We start from the raw sequence: 27,446 nt of genomic DNA, 5'->3' as shown, positions 1-27,446 counted from the left end.
CCCCATTTTGTCTCACTATACCCTAAATATCATCCAAATTTCGATTCCTTTCAAACAGAGATCGAAATTACCGCTTTCTGTATTCAACAAGGCTGCATGTTAGCATCTGGCATTATATTGTCTGTGACAAGTTTACTCATCTTCTTCACGTTCTTCCACGGTGTGTGCAGCGCATACAAAACCGAAGGTCATCATCCATCCACAAAACTAATGCGTACACTATAACGCTGTTAATGATAGAAACATTAGGGGTTCACCACAGGAATTACTGTAGTAACCGAAAACTACGTAAGACGAATTCTTGTATAATTTCATGTTTTTTGAAAATTGTTTAATTTGGATTAACTTTTCTTCTCGAACAACTTGGAAGGATATTTGAAAGAACTATGGTAAGAATATACAATTGTCATAAATGTGCAAACAAACGATTTTGATCTGTTGAGAATATCAGAATTTGTTTTATGTGTGACAGCGATACGGCTGTATCTAGGACATAAGCTACAGTAGCCTACTCCAGTTTTCTGCTATTGATAACCTAACTTAGGCAAGTGTTGTTCGGCCAAAGGCTAGGTAACTTCATTTCACAATAACTTTGGCGATTTGCACATTTTCTATCTGTACAATTGTCAAATTCCATTGTTATCATCGCCAGTTGGTCAATAGACCTTTTAATTGTCACTAGGCCTAATTGCGCTAATTTTAATTGTTTTCTAATCTTAAATTTGTTTTAAACAAATTAGAGGAACAATAACCTAGTCAATACTCAATAGACCACCAATATGCCAATAGCATAAGGCCTTCCAAGTTCCAGTGTACAAAATAGCAAAAAACATGATGGCCATAAGTTCCTAAGCCTTGGAATGCCCTTTGAAGCAAGAATATAGGCTGTACAGTTTTGGGATCTGTTTGCATGGTATTCAGTAATTCATATATTTGTAATATGCCTTCAGTTTAGGCCTAACTTGAGCTTAAGTATGACATAAGCGGAGAAAGAATGCTAAATTTAGGGCCTTTGATTCCATCCAGTAATGCTTCGTTTTGTTTAAACTTAGTCCATGGGCATAATGAAGAACAAGCGCTTTAAGTAACTTGAAGCACTTTTTAAGTTTTAAGTTAGGCCTGTCTTTAAGTTACACTTGCACATATAAACTTAGTTGAAAGTAATGGAGATCATAGCCAGATCAAGTCACTGTTAGGTCTCCCCCTCAAAGTAATGCCAGCACAACAGCAGCAAAGCTAACCTATGCCAGTATATAATGATTTAGGCCTAGAACTAATCCAGTTTATAGTCATTAGGCTAGACCAGGGATGTTGAAGTACTAGCCCTATAGCAATTAATGTTAAAAATTTTAAAGTTTCTTTTAGGACATGTTCTGAATCTGAATGGGTTAAGTCGGCAAAAATCATACTAGAGGACATAAACGCCAACCGAGCGCTACAGTTATTAGATGACAAAACAAGAGTTATTAAGATTGCCTTTGAAACAGTCTAGATTAGGTGCATGCACAATGTCTGATGGCAAAGCATAATGTCCTCATTGTTGTCAGTGAAAGCATAATTACTTCATAAGAATTGGAAGGAATTCTCCTCTTTTTATGTAAATCAGCTACAGTAACTTGGACTTCCTACATTAGTTTAAATGCTTCAGTTATGTAACTCATTATATAACTCAAAAGCCATGGATCTTGGTTGAGGGCTTACGGTTCTTTGTGAAAAATATTTTGTATCTTCATGTAGGCTAGTTAAAATAACTTACAGAACTGGGTCCTTCATGTTATTATGTTTACTAGAAGAGTCCCTTCTGGGCAATCAATATTAGGCTACAGAATTAGCTAGTATTTGACCTAAGTACATCAATGTAACATCCCACCAAACTAAAATGTTGCAAACCGTATTGAATAATTTTGTCCAGTATTGAATAGCAAAGTGGACGTCATATTGCTATACAGAAATCCAACTTTTGTATGGCACATTTTTTTTTCCACACAGGAACCATGTAGTATGTGTAAAAGTAAAAGGGCCTGACATTTCTTGAGAGGCTGAATGACAAGTTACAGTAACAAAAGGGACAAATACACACACAGCATACAGACAGGTTAATAAGCATGGTGAACACAACCTGTCTGTGTTCTGTGTGTGTATTTGTCCCTTCTGTTACTGTTACTTGTCATTCAGCCTCTGAAGAAGATCCTGCTAGGATCAAAACATCAGGCCCTGTTACTTTTACACATTCTCATGTTTTTCATCATGAACATGAGTTTTAAAATAAAGACAAACTTAGGTTTCATATCAACCTGCAATTTTAGTGAAGCCATACTGTACATGTTATACAGTAGCTTCTGTTAGAGGATACAGTATAAAAGCCACATCACTCAATAATCACAGGCAGATCTTCCTTTTCAGAAATGTTTGAGTTTTTAAAGTTCACTGGAATCACTGGTAACCACAGTAAACTTGTGCTTGAGCATATTAATTTTTCTCAGTCTGACATGGATAAATAAATGACATACAGACTGTCATCATGTCATATACACACAGTATTTCCCTGTCAGTATTGAGTGGTATCCAACAAGGATCCCATGCTGTTTACTTGATACTGTGTGGATAAATCATTGTGAGTGGTTTATTTTTAAGTACATATGACACTACTCTGCAGTAGGTCTAACATATCATACACTCATGTTTATAATTTTATCTACATGATTTGTTAGTATTCTAGCATTCATTTGATGTATATGTATGCATGTAAAGCAAGGACTTGGATGTATTCATCGTGTTTACTGATAAGTAAGCACAGAAGGGTTTACAAATCTGTGAGGTCTATATAGTGAGAGCTGCTACAGTAGCCCCATTTCTGTAAGACTGCATGATTTATAACACATTCGTACAGGTGATCAGCATGCACTGTCAAGCCTCTCAGTGGTAACTGTAGCTTGAGACGTATTATGCTCTCATTTTCATTTTTTTAAAGCCTGTTAATGCTAAATATGAAGCTTTAAAAGCCATTAGAATATAGTCTCGAGTTGAATGTTATATTGTTTGTACAGTATAAACTGCATATATGTTGTATACATGTTGTATGTATGAGTATGTTGTATGTTTGTTATATGTTGTATATATATGTTTCATATGCAACCCTGGTGAAATTATTGTTTCAATGACCAGGGGCCTCTTTTTGTGGAGCGACCCTTCCCCTGCCCCCCCTTAGGTGGAACCATGGGCCACTTGAGCATACCCGGGCCATGAGCCACTTTCTTGACAGATATTATTTATAGGCCTAACTGTAACGCTTTCACATAGCAGATGAACCTAGAGACCAAATATCAGTTGTGGTATATAGCACATGTATGATTTAATGCACTGCCCACGGCCAACTAATTGTTCCATGTTAGACAAGTAGGAATGCATCTAACTTTTCATCCAAAGCAAAACACCAGCAAAAATAACCATAAAGCTTCATATTTACATGCAACCAGCTTCCATATAGTCTTGCATTAATATTACAACATTGAATCTTTCTTTGTGATGAAAACTCTAAACTTCAGTCACAAAATCATACAGATCAATGTAAGCTTCTACAACAAAACAAGATACACAGATTGAAACACAAAGTGAAACTAATGGGAAGGCCTGCAATACAGTAGCCTACATGTATGATGTATGTATGTACGTGTGTATGTATACATGTACTTTAGATCCTCCTGCAAGCAGGAACTCGCGAAGAAGCCATCATTGGCTAATCAAAGCCGCAAGCTAACCGAAGTCAGACTCTTAGATTCATATTTAATGTCCATGATTATGAATTTGTCAATTGTCAACAACTCTGTAACTGGACGACATACATTAATCTTGGACTGAATCAAACTCGGGACCTTATGATTGAAAGGCACCGGCGTTAACCACTGAGCTAACACTCCTCATATATGTGTGTAATACAACTACAGGTACTGTTAAGGGAGATGTTTTCTTCGATACCTAGGGTAACAACACCCATCTTAACTTGGTACCAACCTAACACACAATCATATGCATGTACAATACACCGAGTAGTATGAAAACTATCATACCATAAACTGTGAACTTGTCACCAATTTTGTTTTCCACAGGTGTGATGTGTTAAAGGCTGTTTAAGGATCAAGGTGACATACTTTTTTGACACCTCATTATTTATTGTAATGGATTTTTTTTTGGGGGGGGGGTCTCATCAACACATTTTCACTATAAACAGACTTACAACTATCAAAATATATATACGGTAGATAAAATATGTGATTACCTGTGGTAAAATTCTATATATTTTTAACTGCACAGTAAAAGTCTGTCAGACCTTGTCAGTAAATCTATTTTACTACTGAAGTGAAAAAGTGAGAACTTTCTCTCTCTTCTTCATAGTGTTTCCTTTTAAACACAAACAGCAAAGTTGTAGTAACTTACAACTACTGTCCTGTACACTGTAGTGCAGGGTTTCCCTAACTTTATCCCCCCACGGACCCCCTGTGGATGCCAGAGTTGTCCACGAAGCCCCAACTTTTTGAGACACGATCTGAGTCATTATTGTACTATAATACGCATAACAGTGCTTCGTAAAAGATCAAGAAAAAATGCACAGTACGGATCTACTATGGCAACATATGCGTATGGAATGCGAAAAGAGTTTGTCAATAGGTACGACTTTTGTACATTACTAAATTATATGATATATCAGATTTTAGTTCAACAAAAAGGACTCTAGTTTTGACTTTCAGAAACGTCTCACGAACCCCCTGGGATGGACTCACGCACCCCCTGGGGGTTCATGCACCCCAGTTAAGGAACCCCTGCTGTAGTGCAAGAAGTTTGAGAACTAAAAACTGCAGAGTAGAGTACTGTACTTGAACAGTATAAAAAACACATTTTTATGCAAAGTAGTTTAAAGCTGTAAGAATACTCTGATTTTGACAGGCCCTGTCAGTTAACTAAGTATATAAAAAAATAACAAGTAGTAAAATGAGGCTGAAGGAATCAGTCAACATTTAGTGTAGGACGAAACACTTCAACACAAGTTCTTCGTGGGAGAGTGTACAACATGGTGATGTCCTCCAGAACTTGTACAGAACAAGCAATTTATATGATAAATGACTGATGTAGAGTAGATTTATAATTTGTTTAGATCTGAAACTGAAAGAATGTTGGGTTGTGATGGATCTGATAAAAATAACTTTGAATGTCAGAGAGATAGAAAGAGAGACAAGGTCAGTCATCATTGCCAATAAAATAACTGCTTTTATCTCTCAAAGCAATTTTCTGAGTTTGGATAGATTTTAGCAGTGCCCTTTGGTACCAAATATCCCATACAATGTATAGAAGGTCACTCACTGTCAAGATTAGTCAAGTTTATTCTTAAATAATGATGGAGTCTGATAGTACAAATTCAGAGTTTTTCCACATCCTTAAATATAAATATGTGTAAAAGTATAAGAGGGCCTGATGTTTCGATCCTAGCAGGATCTTCTTCAGAGGCTGAATGACAAGTAACAGAAACTACAAGGGACCAAAAAACATACTAATATGAAAAGTTGTCTGGGTAACATAATATTGATAGTAACATCAAAATGTATCCATTAATTCCCCCCCCTCCCTCCCCCCTGACATCTAGCAAAGTTGTTGTTTCAATATAGTTTGTCACTTTATAGTACAATCATATATTTATGAGTCATACTATGTAAGTATTATAAAAAAATTAATCAACAGTAACCTAGAACCAAGATGCTACATAAATACTGAGTGTAAAATATACCCTACAGTAGACACATGGCTCATAGATACAGAGTACATGTATACATTAAATACCTACAGTATCTAGACATACTTAAGACTAGCTGGAGACAAAATACACAGTGTCTTAAATCACTAAAGGTCATTTTTGTTTGAACTAAAAGTTTCTAGACAACTAGGGAACTGTACTAAGTCAAACATTTAAAAGCCGTGCATTCCTGAAGCTGTATTTGATAGTTTGACACTGGTTGCTATGTCCAGGTAACTATCAATAGATCTATAGTTTGCAGTGTGATGCGTAGTAGAAAGATGGTTAAGCAGTCGCAATCGAGAGTAGCCAGGGCTATGAAATTAGTGGACTCTTGGCAGACAAGTTGACCAAATGAGCATAGTGCTGTAATTTGCCTCAATTTTGTTTATCTGGTGGTCGCAACTTTAACAAAGTCACAAAACGATTTATTTCATACCATTTACAGACTCCTAGTAGCTGCCATGTAGCTTAAGCCACACATGTGTTAAATGCATATATGTACAAGGTTTCTATTATACTTTCTCTATTTAGCCTTTAAAGGTATGCTGTATTGGCCCCAAAATATACCAGATTTTTGGTCAATATTCTTAAACTATTTTTGTTATCACCCTGGAGGAAATTGACCTCACTGGGACATTGAAACATCTTGTGTGTTCATTTAGAAATGTCTGAGAACAATTTGGAGAGTAAAAGACCTTCAGGAAAGTACTTTTTGTAAACTTCTAGCAATTATAGCAAGCTATAATTTGAGGCCTATAACATGACTACCATTAAATTTCAACACAACACCGACTTAATTTCATACCATAATTTCATTTGAAATAAAAAACAGTTTTGTGCAATTACGGGGAATAGTTCAGTATTCAAACGCCGATGAATGGAAACCAAATACCCCTGTGGGTTTGACATGGGGCTTGCTAAGCGGAGTGGAAAAATCAAGGACTTTTCTATTCTCACTAAGTTGATGTACAGATTATAAATAGTGATAGATCTGTGTAAGAATTTGCATGTACCATTCAACAAATATCTATGGGGGCTCTCTGCTAACTAACTGTTATAGAGTCTTGGCCAGAAGGTTTTGAAATATATATGCTGACTAAAAAAACAGTATGAAGTTCAATGCTGACTGAATAGGTTTCTGATAGAGTATTATTAGATGGATGGTCTCTTCTTTTATATTTGCCCCCCCCCCCCCTCCATATCTTTCTTCAAGTACTGTATTTTACAGAAATATGAGTAATATTACATACAAGTAACTTGAGGCTAACCACATTATAATAGTTCATGACAGGATTATTGGTGTGTGGTTTCGGAAGGGTGATAAGGGCGGACACTTTTTGGAATGTAATTTGAAAGCTGTGAAAACAGGTTTAGGTACATTTAATACCAACTACAGTAGGAGCTTGTTTGATGGAGAGAGAATTGAACTTGATTTCACAGAATTATTTAGACAAATACAAGGAGTGCTACTACCATATATATGGCGGGTGATGTAATGGTAATATACCTACAGTTTACTATGTATGGTAATGGACTACTTACAATACTGTAGCAACAAAGTTACACTTAATTACAATGTTAACCTAAAGGTTTAGGCTTACCGTAATGACAACCTTTACAAGGTTATGGCAGAAGGGGATTGAAAGATGTGTGAAACAATAATTGACACTACTTGATGATGGGGACAGACAGTTGCAATACTTCTGCAAGTTAGATACCCTATATGTATGTATTTGTTTAGATCCTCCTGCAAGCAGGAACTCGCGAAGAAGCCTCATTGGCTTATCAAAGCCGAAAGCTGACCGAAAGTCAGTCTCTTACATTCATATTTAACGGCCATGATTATGACTTGTCAATTGTCAACAGCTCTGTTACTGGATGACATACAATAATCTTGGAGTGATTCGAACAGGGGACCTTATATGATTGGAAGGCAACAGGCGTTAACCACTGAGCTAACACTCCTTATAGACATAGTATAGAGCGTATGGCCATCATTTGTAGTCTGCAAAATAGAAATGAGCAAAAACTTCAAGTGCTTCCCAGCACCACACTCCACAACTAAACCGGAAACAGCAATTCAGGGTATTTTAATCTGGTCAGGTATCATGCATGTTTGGGGGATGGGGGGTGAGGGGCGAGGGGTGCTTTTAACAAAATTAATGAACATCATTTTGCTAATCTGCAAAATAAGGGAAACAACATTCCATGCACACAAAAAAAGCGGCAATTGGTGCAAGAACTACAGATATGGCATGTTGCATTGGAAGTGCTGAGTCACTCACTATAATGTCAAAATTTCAATTTTTATATGCATCTCATAGGCTTGTCCTATCATGGAAATTCAAATTATTCTAACACAGTCAATGTACAACTAGTACCAGGAACTTACTATTTTGCACTTTTACTCTACCCGTTTTGTACACTAGTACTGTAAGTTCCTGTGCATGGTAATCCCAGGAGTCATCAGTTCTTCTATTGTAAAGAAAGACTACATGGGTATGTATTTTTTAAATCCCCCCCCCCCCTACCTAAAGCAATGCAGATACCCTACAAAGTCATGAGCTTCCCTAATGTGTGTATTTTGAAAGGATGCCAAATTTTCTCCATGAGTAGGCTACCACTCAATCGGTTGTTTTTTATGTGATTTTGTGTAATTAACCCTCTCTATTAAGAGGTCTTGTTTACCTTCATTCAATACTCCCTGCCCCAAACTTTTTTATTTTTTACCTGAAGAGGCATGGATTGAGTGTTCAAAGCTTCTCTAATTCCCATTGTTAGACAGAAAGGGCCCCTTTGAAGTTTGTTACAATGGTTTAGATCAATAGTAGGTCATTCCACTCATCCTCCAGTCACCATAATGGCAAGGAGAGGATGGCTATTCTTCCAGCTTGAGGAGAACAATGGAAAATGTGATTTGAATACTACTACATGGAGTGGCTCAGTACAAGAGAGGAAAATGTGATGTTTATTTTGGTGTGAGTGGTTTCTCACTTCAAAATACTTAGGGAGTACTTTATGTAGCTTATGATAAGTACGGTGGACTAAATTAGTGAAGTGTGCATTGTTGGTGGAATATGATGCTATGAATGTGTAGTTTAGCAGTAATGACATCAGCATGCATGGCCATGAAAATGAAAAAAGAAGAAGATTTTCTCACCATTTTGTAGGGTTCATATTGCTATGTAGGATGTAAGATGATTTGTATGAGAAGGAAAAAATGGGGTGGGGGATGGAGGGGTGGGGGGGGCATGGGGAGGAGATATCTTCTGCTTCTGCTTTGTCCTTTTAGTTCTTTTAGACTTATCATCAGCTTTTGATACAGTTAATCATTCCATTTTGTTGGAAAGACTGCAGTCAAAGTATCGATTAGGTGGTACTGTTCTATCCTGGTTCAATTCTTATATTACTGAGCGTTATCAACAGGTGAAAATTGAAGATGTTCTCTCGTCTCCTCGTCCATTACTTACTGGTGTTCCACAGGGCTCTGTACTTGGACCTGTTCTTTTTTCTTTATATCTTGCGGAGTTGAGTGATATTATTCGGCACCATGGTGTTCATTTCCATCATTATGCGGATGATACTCAATTACTTCTTGCTTTCGATAAGGATGATGTGCCAAATGCTTTTCATAAAATGGAAACCTGTATAAGTGCTGTAAACACTTGGCTTACAACTAATCAGTTGAAACTAAACTGTGATAAAACAGAGTTTATTGTTTTTCGATCACATTTCTCTGAAGTTACACCTAATTTTCCTCCACTTACTGTTGGTAAAGACTCTATTAATATCTCCTCAACTGTTAGAAACCTTGGTGCATATTTTGACCAGACCATGTCACTTGAAAATCACGTTACTAATCTCTGTCGTTCTGCAAATTGGCAACTTAGGAAAATCAGTTTGATGAGGAATTACCTCGATAATAAGACTTGTGAGATACTGGTCCATGCGTTTGTGACATCAAAGCTTGATTTTCTTAATTCACTTTTATTTGGCCTTCCTGATTCGACCATCAAGAAACTCCAAAAGATCCAAAACACCGCTGCCCGTATTGTGAAAAGGAAAGGAAGAAAGTGTCGCACCACCCCACTTCTGAAGGAACTTCATTGGCTACCTATCAGCTACAGAATCCAGTATAAAATACTTCTTCTCACCTTCTGTGCTCATCATCTTGAACGGCCTGTGTACCTGTCACAACTTCTCTTGCCATATACTCCAACTCGCACACTTCGTTCCTCCAACAAACTGTTTTTAACTGTTCCAAAACCACGATTGAAGAACTATGGTTACAGAAGCTTCCAATACTCTGGGTCTTATCTCTGGAACAAGTTACCAGATCACATTCGAACATGCTATAAACTTTCTACTTTCAAAAGTCTACTTAAGACCCATTTTTTCACTTGTTCTTTTGTAAATTAATTTACTTTCTCTGTAAAGCGCTTTGAGCAGTAACTTTTGTTTACTGATTTGGCGCTATATAAGTCTCATTTATTATTATTATTATATTATCTCTGGTAGCCAGTGTATTTTGATAATACCTGGATATTAGTAATTGTTCTACATATAGGTGTCATACAATACTGTAAATGTAACAAAGTTCAGATATTGCTTCTGTTTTGGAGGGTCCTAATTGCATTGATCAGTGGAAAATAAGGACTATTTTTAGCTCATGACATTATCCAGTATTGCAGAATTTAATTTTACAAATGAAGTTATTAAATTTTCAAAACCTTAATATGTATGTCAGCATTTTGGATCAAGCTGTCAGGTTGAAAATTGAACCTACTGTATTTGTTTCAATTTTTCTTGCTAACACTTTGTTAGTGCTGAAACAAGCTCAGTTTGTTGCTACTACTGTAGTCATGTTGTTGTTTGTTTGTTATTTTGGCTACGATTGAAAGATATTGGAAACTTGATAAAATGACAGGCATGTTTCATTTAATGTAAATTTTAAGTTACTACTGAAATGTTCATCCTGGAGATATTAAAACCAACCCAACATTAATTCTTGATGTTGGTATTTTCCATTAGTTATTATGTATTGATTTAATATACTGTTCTAAAGAAGATTATTCCCCACTCTCCCATCCATTTCTCTCCCCTCCTCCCACCCCCCCCCCCCCCCGTCTCCTCATTCACTATTTCTTGGCTTCAAATCCTCCTAATGTTTACATTTCTCATACATGTACAGTACTGTATCAACTGTCTTGAAAACATCAATTTTTTAGTTCACAAGACACTAGTAGTGCTCTAATACGCTATGATTCATAACATATATGTGGCTTGTACAAGCTTCTGTTCAAATTCCTCCTCCTCCACCCCATTATAATTAAAGCAATACATATGAAGCATTATTTTCCTTCCAAGCTGAGAGATCTATAAAAATCTATATTACAACAGGTCTATCAAAGTATTATGTTGTTTATGTACATCCTTCCATTTCTGTTGCTGTGCATTGTAAGCCCACCATACAGTACTGGTATTCAGCAATGTAGTATACATATAACCTAGACATTTTGGGAATGATTTTACTGTACAGAGTTGCTGAGTTATTCACCTTAATCTTTGAATATGATCTGCTCTTAACATTTTATGGTCCAAATGTCAAAGAAATACTCGTCACTATGCCAACGGTTGCCCCAAGAGGCCAAAAAATTGGCATTTTAATAACCTTTGTTGTGATTACCTTTTTCCACATATATCTCAGGAGAATTTATTTATGATCATTTTATTTTATGTGTATTTGTCTGATTTTAACCAAATAAAGACCAAAACGAGAAAGAGAGAATTTGCAAAAAAATAAGGGGGACAGCTGTCATACTAAACAGGGATATAGAGTACTGTAGTTGGGAGTTGCTATTCCCAATGACAATTCCCTAGTATTAGTGTGTATTAAGCAGTGGCTATTAGAAACTCTCCCTAGATAATGAAGACCGATTTAAATACTAAACTAGCACAGAATTACTGGTACTTGTTGTTTGTGAAATAATATTAACAACCATTGAAGAAAATAAAGATAACCCGCTCCCCCGTAAGACCTTCTTGAGGCCTAATAGCTTCCTTGCAAGACAGTTAAAAAGTTCAAGACAAAATATTAAAGTTAACGTAAAATAATATGAATACATATGGGTCTTGCAAAAGTAACTAAAAGGAGGAGAAAATATATGTAATATATATATAAATATATATATTTATAAATAGTATACATGGTAGTCTTGATGAGTTTAAGATTCAATCAGACATTGTACTGTACATGGTTACTCATAATTAGTAGGTTTCAGGGTTGGCATTTTCCCGGGAAAAAACCTGTTTTTCCCACTAAGCGGTAAAAACCAGGTAAAAACCGGGAAAACTGGTAAATACCGGTAAAAACCGCCTCCGTCTCGAAAACTAGTATTAATTGTCCGTAAAATGCAGGGTCATCAGTAGGCACGATATTGTTTCATGACAGGCATATTTTATTGAATATGGGAGTTTCTTAGCTTCATTTTGAGCTATTTTATCACATTCTTATTCTACTTTTTGTGGAAAAAAGAGTATTTTTCATATTGCACATATATAGTTATTCTGTCACGATCTCTTTAGCAGTATGCATTGCCTATTGCCCAAACCATTATAGGTCTACACTGGGACATTCACCCCTCCTAAATTCTTCAGGCCTATTATGTGGCATGAACAGCGGAGGATAGAACGAAGTGGCGAACCATGGCATCCAAAGCCTCAAAGGGACAAGGAACCATATGATAATATAATATTATGTGCTCAGACAGTTCATTCCATTAATACAGTAGGCAACAGTCTATTGAGGTGAACTTCAATCCAGGGGGCTCAATAGAAACTGCTTTGAAACTTTGTAAGGCACATGGGCCCAATTAAAGTATTAAACGCACAATGGCCCTATGGAGCCATTCACACAACCAAACTGTTTACCTTGATGCAAACATGGTCCAATTATTATACAACTTCATGCATGAGTGATTAAACACTTTGAGGTGGACAGGTGAGGTGATACTGGGCACTTCCTGTGTATAGGCTAACTGAAGAGGTAGGAGTATCAACAACACAAGTAACTGTTCCAATTGTTACTTATTCTCAAATTAGTTGATGTCACAACAGTCACTTAGTACAGTGCCTATAAGCAATATAAGCATAGTACAGTGCGAAGTGTGAACAGAGTACAATTTATCGCAGACATGAAGTGATCGTTCTTGGATGTGAATCATCATTTGGATCTGAGCGGACTAATGTGGCATGTATAATATGACAAACCATAGCCCTAGGAGGCACCAACAGTTTGATACGAGTCCATTCTCTAGATAATGGAATTATGCATCTCCATAGGAAAATAAAGTTGGTTGATTTGAGCATCCAATATATTATTTATTTGAATTACTTATAATAGTCTAATCGGTAAACTCACAAGTTATAGATCATAGCTGTTCTTTGGATGTAACCCAACCCCCTACCATAAGATGCCATTTTCTTGTAGATTCTATGCTCCTCCACAAGTTCCACATGAGTTTTTAGGAATTCTATATAATTTGAGGTTTTTCCCGGTTTTTCCCAGTTTTTCCCACTTATAGGTGGGAAAAACCTCCCGGTAAAAACCGGTAAAAAACTTGTTTTTACCGGGGCGGTAAAAACCGCCCGGTAAAAACCGGCCAACCCTGGTAGGTTTGGGTTGTCTTAAAGAAATATTTGAATCAAACTATTGCAGATTACATTTTCTTTTCAGTTACATTTGAGAACAAATAATACTGCATTGGTCACTTAGATCTTACTTTGTTATATTAAAGTTCCAGGAAAGTAGTGTTTAATGTGTTTTTATTGAAATCTCTCTGGCAGGACTCTTCCGACAATTCTGTCCCTCTTTACCTACACAGCAAACAAATAAGATCAGTGTAATATGTCATACTGCTCTTTTCTATTACTAGTAGGAAAGTTGAGGGAGGTAGGGGGAGGGTGGGGGGATGGTTTTATGGACCCGCGTTGCACCAGTGGTTTCTGCATCTCAGTGAAATCAGACACACTTCAAAGTTCAAACGGATCCATGGTACCAGACAAAAACTGACTTCTTCAATTGATGTCGTGGATATATTAAATTGACATTTAGTATCACAGATTTCCTCGGACAAAGGCCCTGCTAAGTTAATTCAGATGAAATGCGTTCAAAATAAGATAGTAAAATCACAATTTTACTATTCAGTTGTGAAATCAAATTCCCAAAGCATGACTGTTCATTGCCTTGTTGTTCATCAATTCAATTCTTGGAATCCCATTCAAGAAATGGCTGGAAGAAATTTCTTTTTTACCAAAGTGTTGAATATATTTACAAGTTCCAACTATATAAGCAAGGTGCTTTTGTGGACTTAACAGTGAAAGTTTCTATGCACATATATCAGGACACCTGTTAGATTACAGTAGGTATCAACTTCAAACAAATTATACATTATCTAGCAAGGTAGGTTCTTGACCTTTGCTTTGTACACTGTTTACATTGTGGAAAATACAAGGCAACTATATTTTAGGAAGCTATAAGTAAAGGTACTTTAAAATGGACTGCTGTTTACACTTTTAATAGAGAAAATTATAGCCATCTGAAAGAATAAAAAAGATAAATACAATGTAAGAAATAACAATGAACATTTATTCTGATTGTCTTTGGTCCATTTCATTCAATTAGTCTGTGGAAAAAACTAGGCAACTATATTGGAGGAAGCTATATCTAAATGAAGGTACTTTAAAACAGACTGCTGTTTACACCTTTAATAGAGTAAATTAAAGCCATCTGAATGGAAAAAAATACAACTTCAGAAATAAAAATGTACATTTATTCTGATTGTCTTTGGTCCATTCATTGTTAACTAAATTGCTCTGAAACTTATCCTATATCTTTTGTTTGGGATTACACTAAAAGGGAGAAGAAAAGAGGAACATTAGCAAACTGAAGTCTACTGCGAAAGCCTTTGTGCATAAATATGAAAAAATTTAGAGGGCCAAACATTTCAATCATGACTAGCAGAATGTTATTGAACATAAATTGAACTTTGAGAGTGAATTTCTGACTTTGTGTGGCAATATACTGTCTTTGAAAACCTTGAAAGTTACTGTAGCTTTTAGTTGTTATGATAGGTGCTTTCAAATATTTGTCCTGGGTGATTGGTTTTAATTGCTAAGAAAGTCAGCTCCAGTGAAAAACAGGTTTTTAATATTATTGGTATAAACCTTGCATTTTAATATTTGTGACTGAGTGTACAGGTATTCTCCATTGTTTATCCTATTATTTCTGGTCAGTACCTCAGGTGTTAAGGTATTGATATGTGATTAATTTGAATTTAACGCCTGTTGGTACAACCTGTTTGCTTTTACATTGTCTCCAGGTTTTGCAAATTAACTATAGTCCGTTGTCTTTGCAATTGAAGTTCATATTACAATGCAATTTACAAATATGGTCTCTTTTATACTACATCGACCTTGCTAGTTCTACTTAAAATCAAAGAGACAAAAAAACTGCAAAGATAGCTAGTATTGCAAAAAAAACCTGTGTGTACAATAGGTAACTTATGTAAAAGTCAGAGGGCCAAATGGTTTGATCCTATAGTAGCAGGATCTTCTTTAAAGGCGGCTAACTGAATAAGATCCTGTTAGCTTCTGAAGAAGATCCTGCTAGCCTCTGGAGAAGATCCTGCTAGCCTGCGAAGAAGATCATGCTAGCCTCTGAAGAAGATCCTGCTAGGATCGAAATGTCAGGCGTCTAACTTAAATACAAAATTCTACTTAATACTGCTTGAGAAACAGGTTGTATATAATAGAGCTTCCTCAGCATTCCAACTGTTACCGACAAGATGGAAGAAGTACAAAATTCATTTCCACTTGTTGTTTCCGTAGTCAGAGGTTGGCTGCATGCATTGGCGTTAATTCCCCCTGAAAGCCAACAGTGACCATAACTGAGCAACACATTTAGAGATACTGTACAATACACTTGTGTTAAATGTGACATTCCAAGACTGTAAGAAACTTCCACACATGTGGCTTACTTGGAAATCCTCTGGAAAATGATGATTTGCATGATATGTGTTCTGTTTACATCTCTGAATCACAGTATTACCTGATTGCATGGAAGATCCCCCTCCCAATCCCCCAACCCCCTCCCCTGTGCATTTTCATGCATGACTGATTGAAATTTCTACTTTGCAGCTTTGCTTTTAAAAACATGAAAAATTTGTTGTAGAAACTTCTGACACATGTTTCAAAAGACATCTTCATGATTAAATACAGCCTGCCATGATACTTCTAGTGATTCTATGTGGACAGTACTCAATTTAATAGCAAATGATTCGTGAAACTACTGTAGTTACTTACAGTAGACTAATATGACAGGTAGTCTGTAAATTTGATGGTAGTTTGACAGCCTCTTTGTTCAAACAAGGACTATATCATGTTAGAGTTTTGTAAATTTTAACATGACTTATTGATTAAAGTCTATTCATTCATAGAACTTCAGGGGTTTGTTTATAAAACTCGTCAGCTGCCTCTGACAAGAAGATACCAGGATCAAACCTTCTCACCCTCTGACATTTCTAAAAAAAAAAACTGTTAAAATGTCTGCAATGATTGAATTAATAGTTTTACATTGTTTTTTGTGTATTAAATTCTTTGATTTTCCATCTTCTCCCCAACAGGTAGTATTCTGACTTTTATAGTAAAACGTCCTAGCATTTTATTGCTGGTCATTTCTTGTACATTGAAATGGTTATAAAGTGAGCCACATTTCCAGAACAATGGCGGGCGAAGTTCCACCAAATGAAAAGCTGCGGGTCGCTGCCGGTAAGGGAGATGTGGACGCCATCAAGGATCTGTGCACCGCTGGTGCTAAATTTGATGTTGACAAGGTAAGGTCATCCACTTCAGGCACATGTTATGAAATGAGAGAATACACCATCTGCATTAAAGGCATTGTGGACTCGGCCCAACTGCGTGCCGCCCTCTGAAAAAGTTAACTTTCTGTTGCTTGCAAGTGAAGTTTTTTTCGTGTCGCTACAAAATGCAGACAGTAATGAAAAGTGATACCTTGTTATCTTTTATTTAGACCTGAGATGTCCACGCTGCTGTGTACACTGTGTTGTGTGTATTGACCATAGCTGCATGTACTGACTGTGCACTAGTGTCTAATTACCGACGGTAGCAAGCTGTGTGTGTATTTTTTGGAATCAATGGTGGTGTCTAACACTTCTGTTACACCTCATTCGAAACTGGTCAGATTATCGTCATGAGACATTTCTTTGTTTGCGAGTCTTCAATGCCTTTAATAATCAACAGGAGACATAATAACATTGATCGCCATCCAATTGTTAATCAGCAAAACATGTCAATTTAGTTGAAAGTTCTACTGAAGCTGATTATTTATTGAAGGAGCTATATGGTACCATACATTGATCAGATGTGTTTAACTTCACTGTGTTGCTTACCTGTCTCCTCACTATGTTAGCACTCTCCTCTATCATGTCAAAAGTGAGTTTGGTATTAACTCTTTGAGCACTGTACACACTTAGTGACTGGTAGTCAACGACCCTCCTACTCATTCAACTGGTCACTCATTAATATTCAAAGACTAGGAAGTTTGGGAGAGTTTGGAACAAAATGAATTTAGGAACATGATTTCATTTCACCAAAAAAAAGTGATTTCTTTTTTCAAACTTTTGTTGAGATATTTCCATCAGGGAATGAGGATCACATCTGTCTGGCCATTCAGAGGTCACATTCACTGAGAGTTTAAATGGCACTTGTTTTACTCTGGATCGGAATCCCGTTCAAAGGAACAACATTTCTTATCAACCTTTTCTTATTACTAAACCAGAAATCATTGATATTCAGTGCTTTTGTAGTGTAAAACAGCCATAGTCTCTGAGAATAATTGATCAAAAATGGGGAAAATTGATCTACACAAATTTGTAGTAATGTTTGTGCTCAGGATGATATCATTTCAGTATTTTATATGGAAAGCAAAAATTAAAAGCATGATGGTGCATCAGAAGTTGCTGCAGTAGAAAATGCAACACTAAATTATTCCCAGATTCTGTATGAGACATAACAATTGGTGGAAAAGTTGGTATTAAAATAATAATAATGGCGATTTTTAACGTGCGCACATCCACCCGGAAGGGTGCGCAAGGGGCAGGAGAGAAAAGAAAGGGAAAAAAAACCTGAATGAACAAATGAATTATTGGTTAACGTTGCTGACTGCTTGACGCATAAGATGAGTTTTAAGAAGCTTTTTGAACTATAAATGAATGTGAAATATAGTCAAGCATCTCAACCACCGGATTGAAATTTTAAAACTTTTGGAACAGAGTTCCTTTTCACTATAAACATGTGATGAAACAGTATGTGCCAAAACATGAATCTCTTCAGCCTGTGGTACCGCCCACAGTTACATCAGTGATCGATAACAGGTCCTCTGTTGTACTGTGTATGTGCAACTCTCTGAATCTACCATTGTGCAAGTCACGTTTTGTTTCCTACATTCTTGCGTCCTCAGGCCTTGTGCAAACATTTTCCATTGAAGCCTACCGTAAGGTAAAATGTAATATTGCATGAAAGTATGTCATAAGTCACATTGGTACATGATCTAACATGTTGAAATTCATCGTTAGGTTTGTTTTGATTCTAGCTTCACTTAGGGCTAAGTACAGTATTAGACCACCTTGAAAGGAAACTTAGGAGATTAATTAGTTCTGCAAATTGCGACATGTTGTTAATGTCACAGGTTCACCATAAAATAGATAGTGCGTATCTCTAAAAACTGTTGTCGAATTCTTAAAGGTACCGTAACATCTCTAGCAAAAGTCACATGATCTGTAGTTTACAAATTATATCAGACTTCATAGCTCAGACATGTGAGCTACACATTCTAAGATTCTCAAGTTTTCCATTCTCAGAAATATTGAATGGAGATTTCATTTATACTGTTGTGCCGTGTGAGTGAAATGAAATGGGTTTAATTTCATTACCTGCTGATTAATCGTCATACTTAAAAAAAAATATCTTGGCCAGTGTCTGTAGAGAGATCAATTTGGAGTTTGGTAATATTGGCATTTAAGCGGAACAACAATTTTTAGTGAATCATTTTATAGCGATATGGCCAAAACTTCTCGTAATGGATAGTCTAAGGTGGAACATTCTCCAAAATCTGCTGTATGTGAAACTAAAATCCTTCAGTGTAGAAGGATGTAACCATAAAGCTGGTTTGCTGTTAATAGTATAGTCTTGGTCAAGACATAAACTTGTAATGTTCGTTTCTCTCCCGTATTTTCATCCCTCACAAAGCTCCCATGATACTGGTTACATGTTTGCACGATTGGGGGTGCTCTTTCGCTAATTTTAGCAGCTTATTTCCATACATAGCTACAGCTGTAGTCTCTATGCGTTGTATGGTGCATCTGCACAGCTCTGAGTTGATGTATGCCTTGACTGTGCCTGTCCACTGATTAAAACATGCCCAAGGATCTGTCCATAACGTATCAGAGAGAAAACAAGGAAAATTGGGGCGCACTATAAGCATACACCAAAGAGCCAACATAAAGTTGCTTTGGGCCTATATTGAAGCAGTTGCTTATAGTATACTATAGTATATCAGGGTCTTAAATCAGACTATTAATAGAATAATTTTTACCACTGGCTGCATGAATCTCATAAAACTGGAAATGTTGGCTTAAATTCCATATTCCTTACCTAATAATCTTTTGATGCTCATCGTTACCACTGGATCAGTTATTTTGTTGATAGAGCAAGATAGTTGACTGCTTATTTATCTAGACTGACACCTCTGGTTTCGATCTCACCCTATCTGTCACCCCTGTCGACCCCACACATGGTCTACCTTCCCTGTTAAAGGAGTTTACCATCAAGTGAATAGGTCAAACGTAGATTATATTGTAGCCCACTGTGCATATGTCTACTTCATAAACATGTTTGCAGTTCCGTTGCTATTCATAAAATTTGCTTGGACAAACACATCGAAGCAAAATTTTATACCCAACAGGGGGACCCACGTACATGTAATTATCTATTCTCAAATTTGTTTACTCGTTGTAGTAATTATATATTGCTTTTGTGTCCATGCAACACGTGATAGCCTAAAACTTTTACTGAACGCAGTATGCCATGTGCAGTGGTAATACTGTACTGCAAAGCAGTGTGTGTTTCTGTATAGATTCTGATAGTTGACATGTTTCTTATATTTTCAATCCAAAGAATGAAATATAACTAGACACTTTGAACAGTTTCATGGATTTTGAAATGAACCTGACCAAGTATTTCTGAGTATGAACTAAAAAGTGACCTAGGCAATTGCTAGTCTTTTCTCTGTTGATTACATATGCAACTGAATTTATACTTAGGGTTCCTCCTAGGGAGTTTTAAAACCTATGTCTCATGAATCATACATACAGTAGGTCTACTGGTAGTTTTCTATTTCACTGCTCATGGACTACCAGAAATTTGAAGTAATTTTATCAGAAAATGACAATCTGACAATTAAATCCCAAAATTGAATATGAGGTCTGTGTTGTCCAACCTTTGAAGTTAGACCTGTGGACCTGTATTGCAAATATGTGAATTGATGGGTTCCACCTACTTGTTCTCAGAGAAATACCTGCCTTGCAATTATTGCATGGCTACTCTTTTGGTGAAGTATGTGTGCGAAAATTAAAATTCACTTTTGAGGCCAATGTTTGAAGAAAATTATCTTCCACTGGGTTGGAATGGCAAAATGAGGGGGAGGGGTTAACTTTCAAGATGTTACCATTATGATTCATGACAAATGTTAACACTGGTCAGTCTGGTAAATAGTGCAGTTGTACTGTACACCCTTCCTTAATGGAACTTGAAAGCTTTCTTACATTTTGGTCTCCCCCCCCCCCGTCACACTTGGGGAATAATTTATCTGGTATTGCATCCCAGAATGCATTGCAAACTGGCCACATTGCTACGTATGTACACAAGTGCATGTAGATGTATATCAATTTTTGGTCATAGAAATGTTAGTATTTTATAAACAGACAACGTTTAGAGCCTTCAAAAAGTTCTGCTATACAAAAATTGGATTTAACTGTTATTTATCCATGATGCTACCTTTTACAACATGTCAGTAATACTCCTTTAAATCAGGTATTCATCTTACATGAGAACCCCTAACTTTTGTGACCTTTCACCAGCAAATTGTCATCAAAGATGCCTTTGGCATTCCAAGGCCTCTTAAATGGTTTTGAGCATCTATGATAGGGCAAAATTGTTTGACAAGGATGAGATAATAAGCAGATCCATAAATGTAAAGTATGTACTGACACAGCATACATTCTCAGATGGTGTAACATTCATTCAAGCTACTTAACACCCCCTCCCCCCCTTCAACTGCCGGTGTTTTGTCATCTTTGGTACCAAGGTAACTGAGTTTTACACCATTAAGTTTCATTGTTGCCATTTCACAAACTGAGTGCACTCAAAAATTGTTCTCCAAAGATTGAATTAAAAGCCTTTGACCTTACAAATTCGAACAGTCAGATCACATTTCTTAGGCTTTTCAAACTGAGGGAAATTTAGTTTGTTTCAGCAACCTGAACTGTCTTCCTTTGTCTGTCTGGGAATAGATTCAATTTTGTTACATCTACCTGTACTGTACAGTATCTTCTTCAAGTCTGCAGGCCTGTGAAATATTGCAACAAGATTGGAGGTACTGTAAACTGTCTTGCATACATGAGTCATGCAATGTGATACTTGCAAACACCTAAGTACTTGAATTACAGTACAGGTGTCAAAATTAATGTTAATATGATGGTTTGTATTAAAGGTCTGCATGGGAGGAGGGGGGTTGAGGGTATGGGCACAACCCAAATGTGAGTCATGAAAATTTCATTCAGTCACAGTATTTTCCAGATATTGGAAACTTCCATGTACATTTTTTACATTTTTCAGCTTGCGGACAAAGATCGATTAGACGAGGAAATGTCCATTATACCTTTTGACAGAAAATATAAATGAATTTTTGCTTCAAGTTGAAATTTTTATTGATGTATTTTGGGGAGGGGAGGGGAGGGGAGGGGAGGGGGGAGGGGAGGGGAGGGGGGTTGTGAGTGCCTCTCTGACTTCAGGAGAAAGAAAAAAAACTTGGTCAATGGTGAGGTAAACAGTTATACACAAACAAACTGAAGGCTATAAAGTTTGTTCGTTTCAAAGTCCATGGCTTTTATCAAATTAATTCTGACTTCACTGGCCTCTCAATTAAGTAAACATTTTCATGATCTCGTTATCATGATGATGATGATGATAAAAAGTGACTTTTTTGAAGGCTGTCGATGGAAACTAAGAAGCTTGTCATTCCTCTATATTATAGAAACTGCTTCCCAATTATAAATCAAATTACGGGCAATTAATGTTGATGATGGATTTTAGGCTTTACACTGCAGAACTAAAGGAATGTGTACTCTACAGTAGTGCTGTAAACATGTACACATGTGCAAACTGCCAAAGGACCTATGAGTGTATACTGTATAATACTTACATCAATGTTGATACTTTGTGAGTTGCAAACTAACTAGATAACTTAAATATTTGTGAGTGGTTATGACAAGAATGTTCAAATTTCAATATTTAGTTAAGTGTATCATTAATTGGAGAAATATACCTTCTAGCTATAATAGGTATCTGTTGATGTTAATGTATTTGATATTACTTTACCTGGAGTGGGTGGGGTGATGGATTCTAAAATCTCACTTGGTTCATGAGTATATCAATAAAGCTGAAATGTTAGGAACCTTGTCACATGTAATATACTGTACTGCAAAGGTACTGTACCTTCTCATACCTATACGTACAGTACAGTTTCTGCTTGATGATGCGAGTACTAGTCTTCTGCGTTTGTATGAAAAGTGATAAAACATCGAAAATTTGTGTGTATTGGTCGTATGTTTATGTGCATGTTTGGTCGTTTTCAAGTTTGTTATATTGTTATATGTACATACAATATTACATTGAGAAATTTATTAGCAAAGCATGTGATTGAGTATTGCTGTGTACTTGGCTTCTCACTTACCTGGCTCCAGTCTACTGATGCACTCTCCTCTACCTAACCTACTAACTATGTAACATTTTAGCACTGCGCCCTCTATCCACATCCAGATCTCCACCACTCTTGTCTCCCTTCCTTCAGAATCTACCATTTTGAAGTGAAGCTAGGCATTTTTCGGTGGACATTTCTACCCTGGAACATTGACTTTGTTTTTTTTCCATCACAGTGATAGCTTGTAAACAGTAGTGTGTGCAGATTATGTAACAGGCTGCACAACACATGTAGGAGATTGAGGTACATCTCAGTAGAACAAAACCACAAGAAGCCTTTTGACTGTAGCTACAGTAATAGCACAAATAATACTCAATGCCAGATCTCTATTAGCAAACTAAATTATATATTTCTCTCTTCTCTTTCTCTTCCTCAGTACGGACGCACAGCCTTACACTACGCAGCTCATTTTGGTCATACCGCAGCCATGAAGCAATGTATGACTTTGGGCTGTGCATTAAATGTTCAGGACTCGGTAAGACCATTGACAGTCTAGATATATATTAACAACTGTCTTTTACTATCAATAGATTCTCATTTAACCATCTGCACCCACATCTTTACATGGTAAACCTTCAAATTGCATTCATTTGGCACGTCACGGTAAACTGAACTCGGCCATCATCTTCATATAAATTTGCCATTTAAAAAGGTGAAACACAGAGTGGTTGTACACCCTCCCCTTCCTCCTCCCCCCCCCCCCACCACATCACACAGTCCAAGCAATTGGTAAGAAAGTTCATTTTTATTCGATTACATTGAAACTCTTTAAAAATGGGATAAAATGTTAGTAAATAAATGATTTCTTAGATCATCCAATCCAAGGTCAAAACAATAAGCGAACAAATTAGTGAAAAACAAAACATTTTCCCCGTCAGCGTGCAACTATGACATCACACCTGTTTGCTTCAAGTTCATTTGTGGTGCATAATGCCACAATTTCAACTATCAATATCTTCAAAATGTGATGTATGAATTGCATGCAAATTTTACTAGGATACTTAGCATCTGTTCTTCTTTCATATAAAATTTATAGTTTGGACTATCCCTTTAACTCTGGATTATTCATAAACTGATTAAAGCTGAGTTACCAGGTTTTGCACCAACTTGCATGTAAACGACAAGCTGTTCAGTGTGTACATACTTCCATTACATGAGGGAAGAAACATAATTGGATTTGATATAGTTTGCTCCATAAATTGATATTCTAATTGGAATAATTTATGCGACCAGCTGCTTTAACGTCCATTGACCCTCTCATTTAACGATACCGGTATAATTCATGTGCAGCTATCATTATAGTCATAAATGTGCTTTGATGTTTTCTTTTATTGCGATGACTCAGTTCTTTTAATGACTGAAATTCCCCAATTAATTCTTCTTTTTTCTGAGGCTTGAACTGACAAGCCAAACAACAGTTAACTGTCATGAGTAATAATGAATAGACGTCTAATAGCCGGATTTTATCGCATAGTTGGGGCATACCAAATAAGCCGCACGGGGGATTGTTTTACTGTATAAACATTATTGGTTGTATGTCAATATGAACAAGACCTGTTATCTTGAATATCAAATCATAGCAAATTTGTTAATATCAGGTAGGGCTTTGTGACACCTGGGTTGTCATTATTGTGTGCTTAACATACTTTGTTTGGATGGTGTTGCCTTCTGCTTGAGGTTAGGGTTGCCTTAGTTGAAGTTTGGTTTTATTAACAAAGGGTCTGAAACCTGAAGTAGAAGCAAGCAATTCTTCATGATGCCAAAATTGAGTGAAGAGCTATCTTGCTCAGTTTATGGCAACATGAACATTTGTGAATGCCGAGAATGTCACAAAATTTTACCTTCCATGAAAATAAATTAGATATTGTAAATCGTTAAAAGAGCTACTGAGGGCTTGTGTTAGAGTCTTTTTGAAATGTTTAGGGAAATTGTGGGCATTGCAGCATTTCTAGCAGATTATATGTCACTTTATGGTTACCCTCAAATCTCTGACTTTTTCCAGAACAGCCCATCAATAGGTCCTTCTCATCCTGTTTTGTTTATGTCTGATTGTAATAATAAAGTAGTATGCTTGGAGTTAGTTAATGAGACAGTTAGGGAGGAAGGTGTGTGCTGAGGTGGTAAGAACATCATCTGTAATAGTTTATCCTCGAATGAAATATGTTAGCAACATCCTCTGGAAGTGGCTAAGTCCCCAGGATTGTTGTGTTTGGAGCCTAAGACATCAGGCTAAAGGCAATCCTTCTAGAAACAATTTTTGTTAAACTTACAATCCAAGAAATATACAATACAGGTATTGCTTAAATCAGTCAAATTTGTGATGTCCCCAAGCTATTAGAAAGTAAGAAGTAGGTATTGTCATGAACAGTGCTCATCTACATTTGGAAAGTTTGCTTCCAGCGGTTAAATGTGAAATTTTGAATGAGTCTCCAGGTCTGTGTTCAGTTTTGAACATTTCATGGGATAGGCCTAAATTTCTTATGACTCCACAGTCTGACTAACATGGAAAGTGACAACTGGTAGGATTTGTAAGAGGATTTTGAAATTTAACAAGGAAAAAAAGAGGTGGCAGATAGTCATTCCTTACAAGAGAAAAAGCAAATTTATATGTGCAAGATCTTTCATTCTTGAAGATATTAAACAGTGTACCCCATAGTGACCATGGTTACTGGTTTTAAGCTAACTCTTTTCTAATAATCAGGGAATAATTAAATTTTGCCTTTTTGTGTAGCAATGTTGAGAGTTCTGACCTTTGTCTCTTATAAAATACTACAGTTCCTGCGTACAAAACCTGCTATGTATCTTAACATTGCACTCATCTAGCAATTTGACAACTTTGCATAGCATTTTGTGATACAATACAGGGTAAATTAATATTCCCTGTAGTAACCATGTCCTCATTGTACTAGAGTAATAAGTACAGATAAGCAGTAAAAGAAATCCGGTTTCAAGGGACACCTGTGTTTCAAAGACTCCAAACTCACAATCACAAGTGGTTAACAAAAGTCTCGGTTTGGAAGTATTAAATTCGAAAGAAGATCGATCGTTCATACAGAAAAAGTATCAATTTTAAGTGCTCACTTAAAAATTCTAAAAATTAAAATAAAATAAAAAATTTTTCTTCATGAATTTACATACCCTGTGGTGACCCTGGTTTACTGGTTTAAGCTAACTCTTTTCTAATAATCAGGGATTAATTTAAGTGTTGAAAAAGTATCAATTTTAAGTAAAGCTCTTTCATTCATGAATTTACATAACCTGTGGTGATCATGGTAACCGGTTAAAACTAACTCCGTTTTCTTTACCCATGTCCTCCTGATCTGCTAACAGTTTGGCTGCACTGCTCTGCACAAGTCGGTTATGGAGGGTCACACAGAGTGTACAATGGTGCTACTGGAGGAGAGGTGCGACGTGGAAGCCAGGGAGGAGGTATTTATCTCTCTAGCTTCACAAATTATTATCATCTGCCTCATCATCTTCTTCATCTTTCTCACTGCAATTCCTTCAGATATATTAATATTTATCTATTTGTCAGCTTCTGCAATAAATTGTGAGGGGAATAATAAAATTATTTTTATTATTTTATTAATTAATTCATATGTAGTCTGCTACCAAATACTTTAAAATTTGGATGTAATTACTGATCTCTACAATTGTCACTTTTTAACACATACCTTGCAAAGATTGTCCAAAATGCAATGCAGTTTCATTATGCAGATTTAAGTTAAAAACTTCCCTTGACTACTTCTAATGTAAAATAAGATGTAATTTATAGTGAAGACATTTACAAGCTGATACCCATCTCACAAGAATACGTTATCACTTTCATACTGACTAGTGAGCCTACAATCACATGAAACTTGGGCTATTTTCACCATTACTGATTCTGTCCCAAGGAATCAGCACATTATAAATGTAGAGCAGTCAACAAAGACCTGCAAGAAATTGTTTATACATCTCTTTTGTGGGAGTCTGTTACATATATTGTACAAAACTATTCAGGCACAGTTTAATGCTTGTCCGGTTGTCGGAAAAGTGACCAAATTTCTGTACAACCCAAATCAGCTTTCGAGGTGGTGTAGTCATAGTCCAAGCAGGTTAAATGATAAATTATTATCACAAAAGTTGGTGTTCTATCCACTAAAACTACACATCTCTCCTACAGTGTACATAGTGGTCTCTGTTTATAGTTTGCTACATTTCTTTTACTGTTCGGTCAACCAAAATGTAAGGCCTGGTTGTCCGAGGAAAAACCAGAAAGAAATTGTAAAAAGTTTGTCCTGCTGTTGTATCTGGCACTTAAAATCCCTGTCAAATGAAAAAAAAAATTGTAACAATGTGTTTTAGCAATATGTTGCAGTTATTGTTGAATATTTAATTATCTCTCATTTATAATTTATCATAAGGGTCAATTGCAAAGACAAAAATCACAAGACAAACCTGTTTTCGGTTTTGAAAGGAACCCTAAACAGTTAGAATAGAACTACCACACTCATAGCAGCCTAGACTATTTACCATATAACAATCGAGGCTGAAGTGGCTGTT

The 27,446-nt window shown here is 36.4% G+C and overlaps 1 protein-coding gene and 1 long non-coding RNA gene across 4 annotated transcripts in view; one reads left to right on the top strand and one right to left on the bottom strand.

Moving 5' to 3' along the window:
* The first annotated feature begins 208 nt into the window (after positions 1–208).
* Positions 209–27,446, top strand: part of LOC139962808 (uncharacterized) — a 49,104-nt gene continuing 21,866 nt past the window's right edge. For all 3 annotated transcript variants that reach the window (XR_011791369.1, XR_011791368.1, XM_071963155.1), the window contains exons 1-4: positions 209–389; positions 16,468–16,677; positions 23,278–23,376; positions 26,232–26,330. Coding sequence is in view for 1 of the 3 variants with exons in the window: in XM_071963155.1 (XP_071819256.1) it covers positions 16,567–16,677; positions 23,278–23,376; positions 26,232–26,330 (309 nt within the window). In the remaining 2 variants the exon portion in view is untranslated. The remainder of the gene's footprint in view (positions 390–16,467; positions 16,678–23,277; positions 23,377–26,231; positions 26,331–27,446) is intronic.
* Positions 26,302–27,446, bottom strand: part of LOC139962810 (uncharacterized) — a 30,617-nt gene continuing 29,472 nt past the window's right edge. The window contains exon 3 of the long non-coding RNA XR_011791370.1: positions 26,302–26,439. This is a non-coding gene — a long non-coding RNA (uncharacterized lncRNA). The remainder of the gene's footprint in view (positions 26,440–27,446) is intronic.

The sequence above is a fragment of the Apostichopus japonicus genome, chromosome 21 (assembly GCF_037975245.1).
Source record: "Apostichopus japonicus isolate 1M-3 chromosome 21, ASM3797524v1, whole genome shotgun sequence".
In the NCBI taxonomy this organism is placed as follows: domain Eukaryota; kingdom Metazoa; phylum Echinodermata; class Holothuroidea; order Aspidochirotida; family Stichopodidae; genus Apostichopus; species Apostichopus japonicus.
The sequence above is the reverse complement of the archived record's forward strand: the minus strand, read 5'-3'. Positions and strand labels throughout refer to the sequence as shown.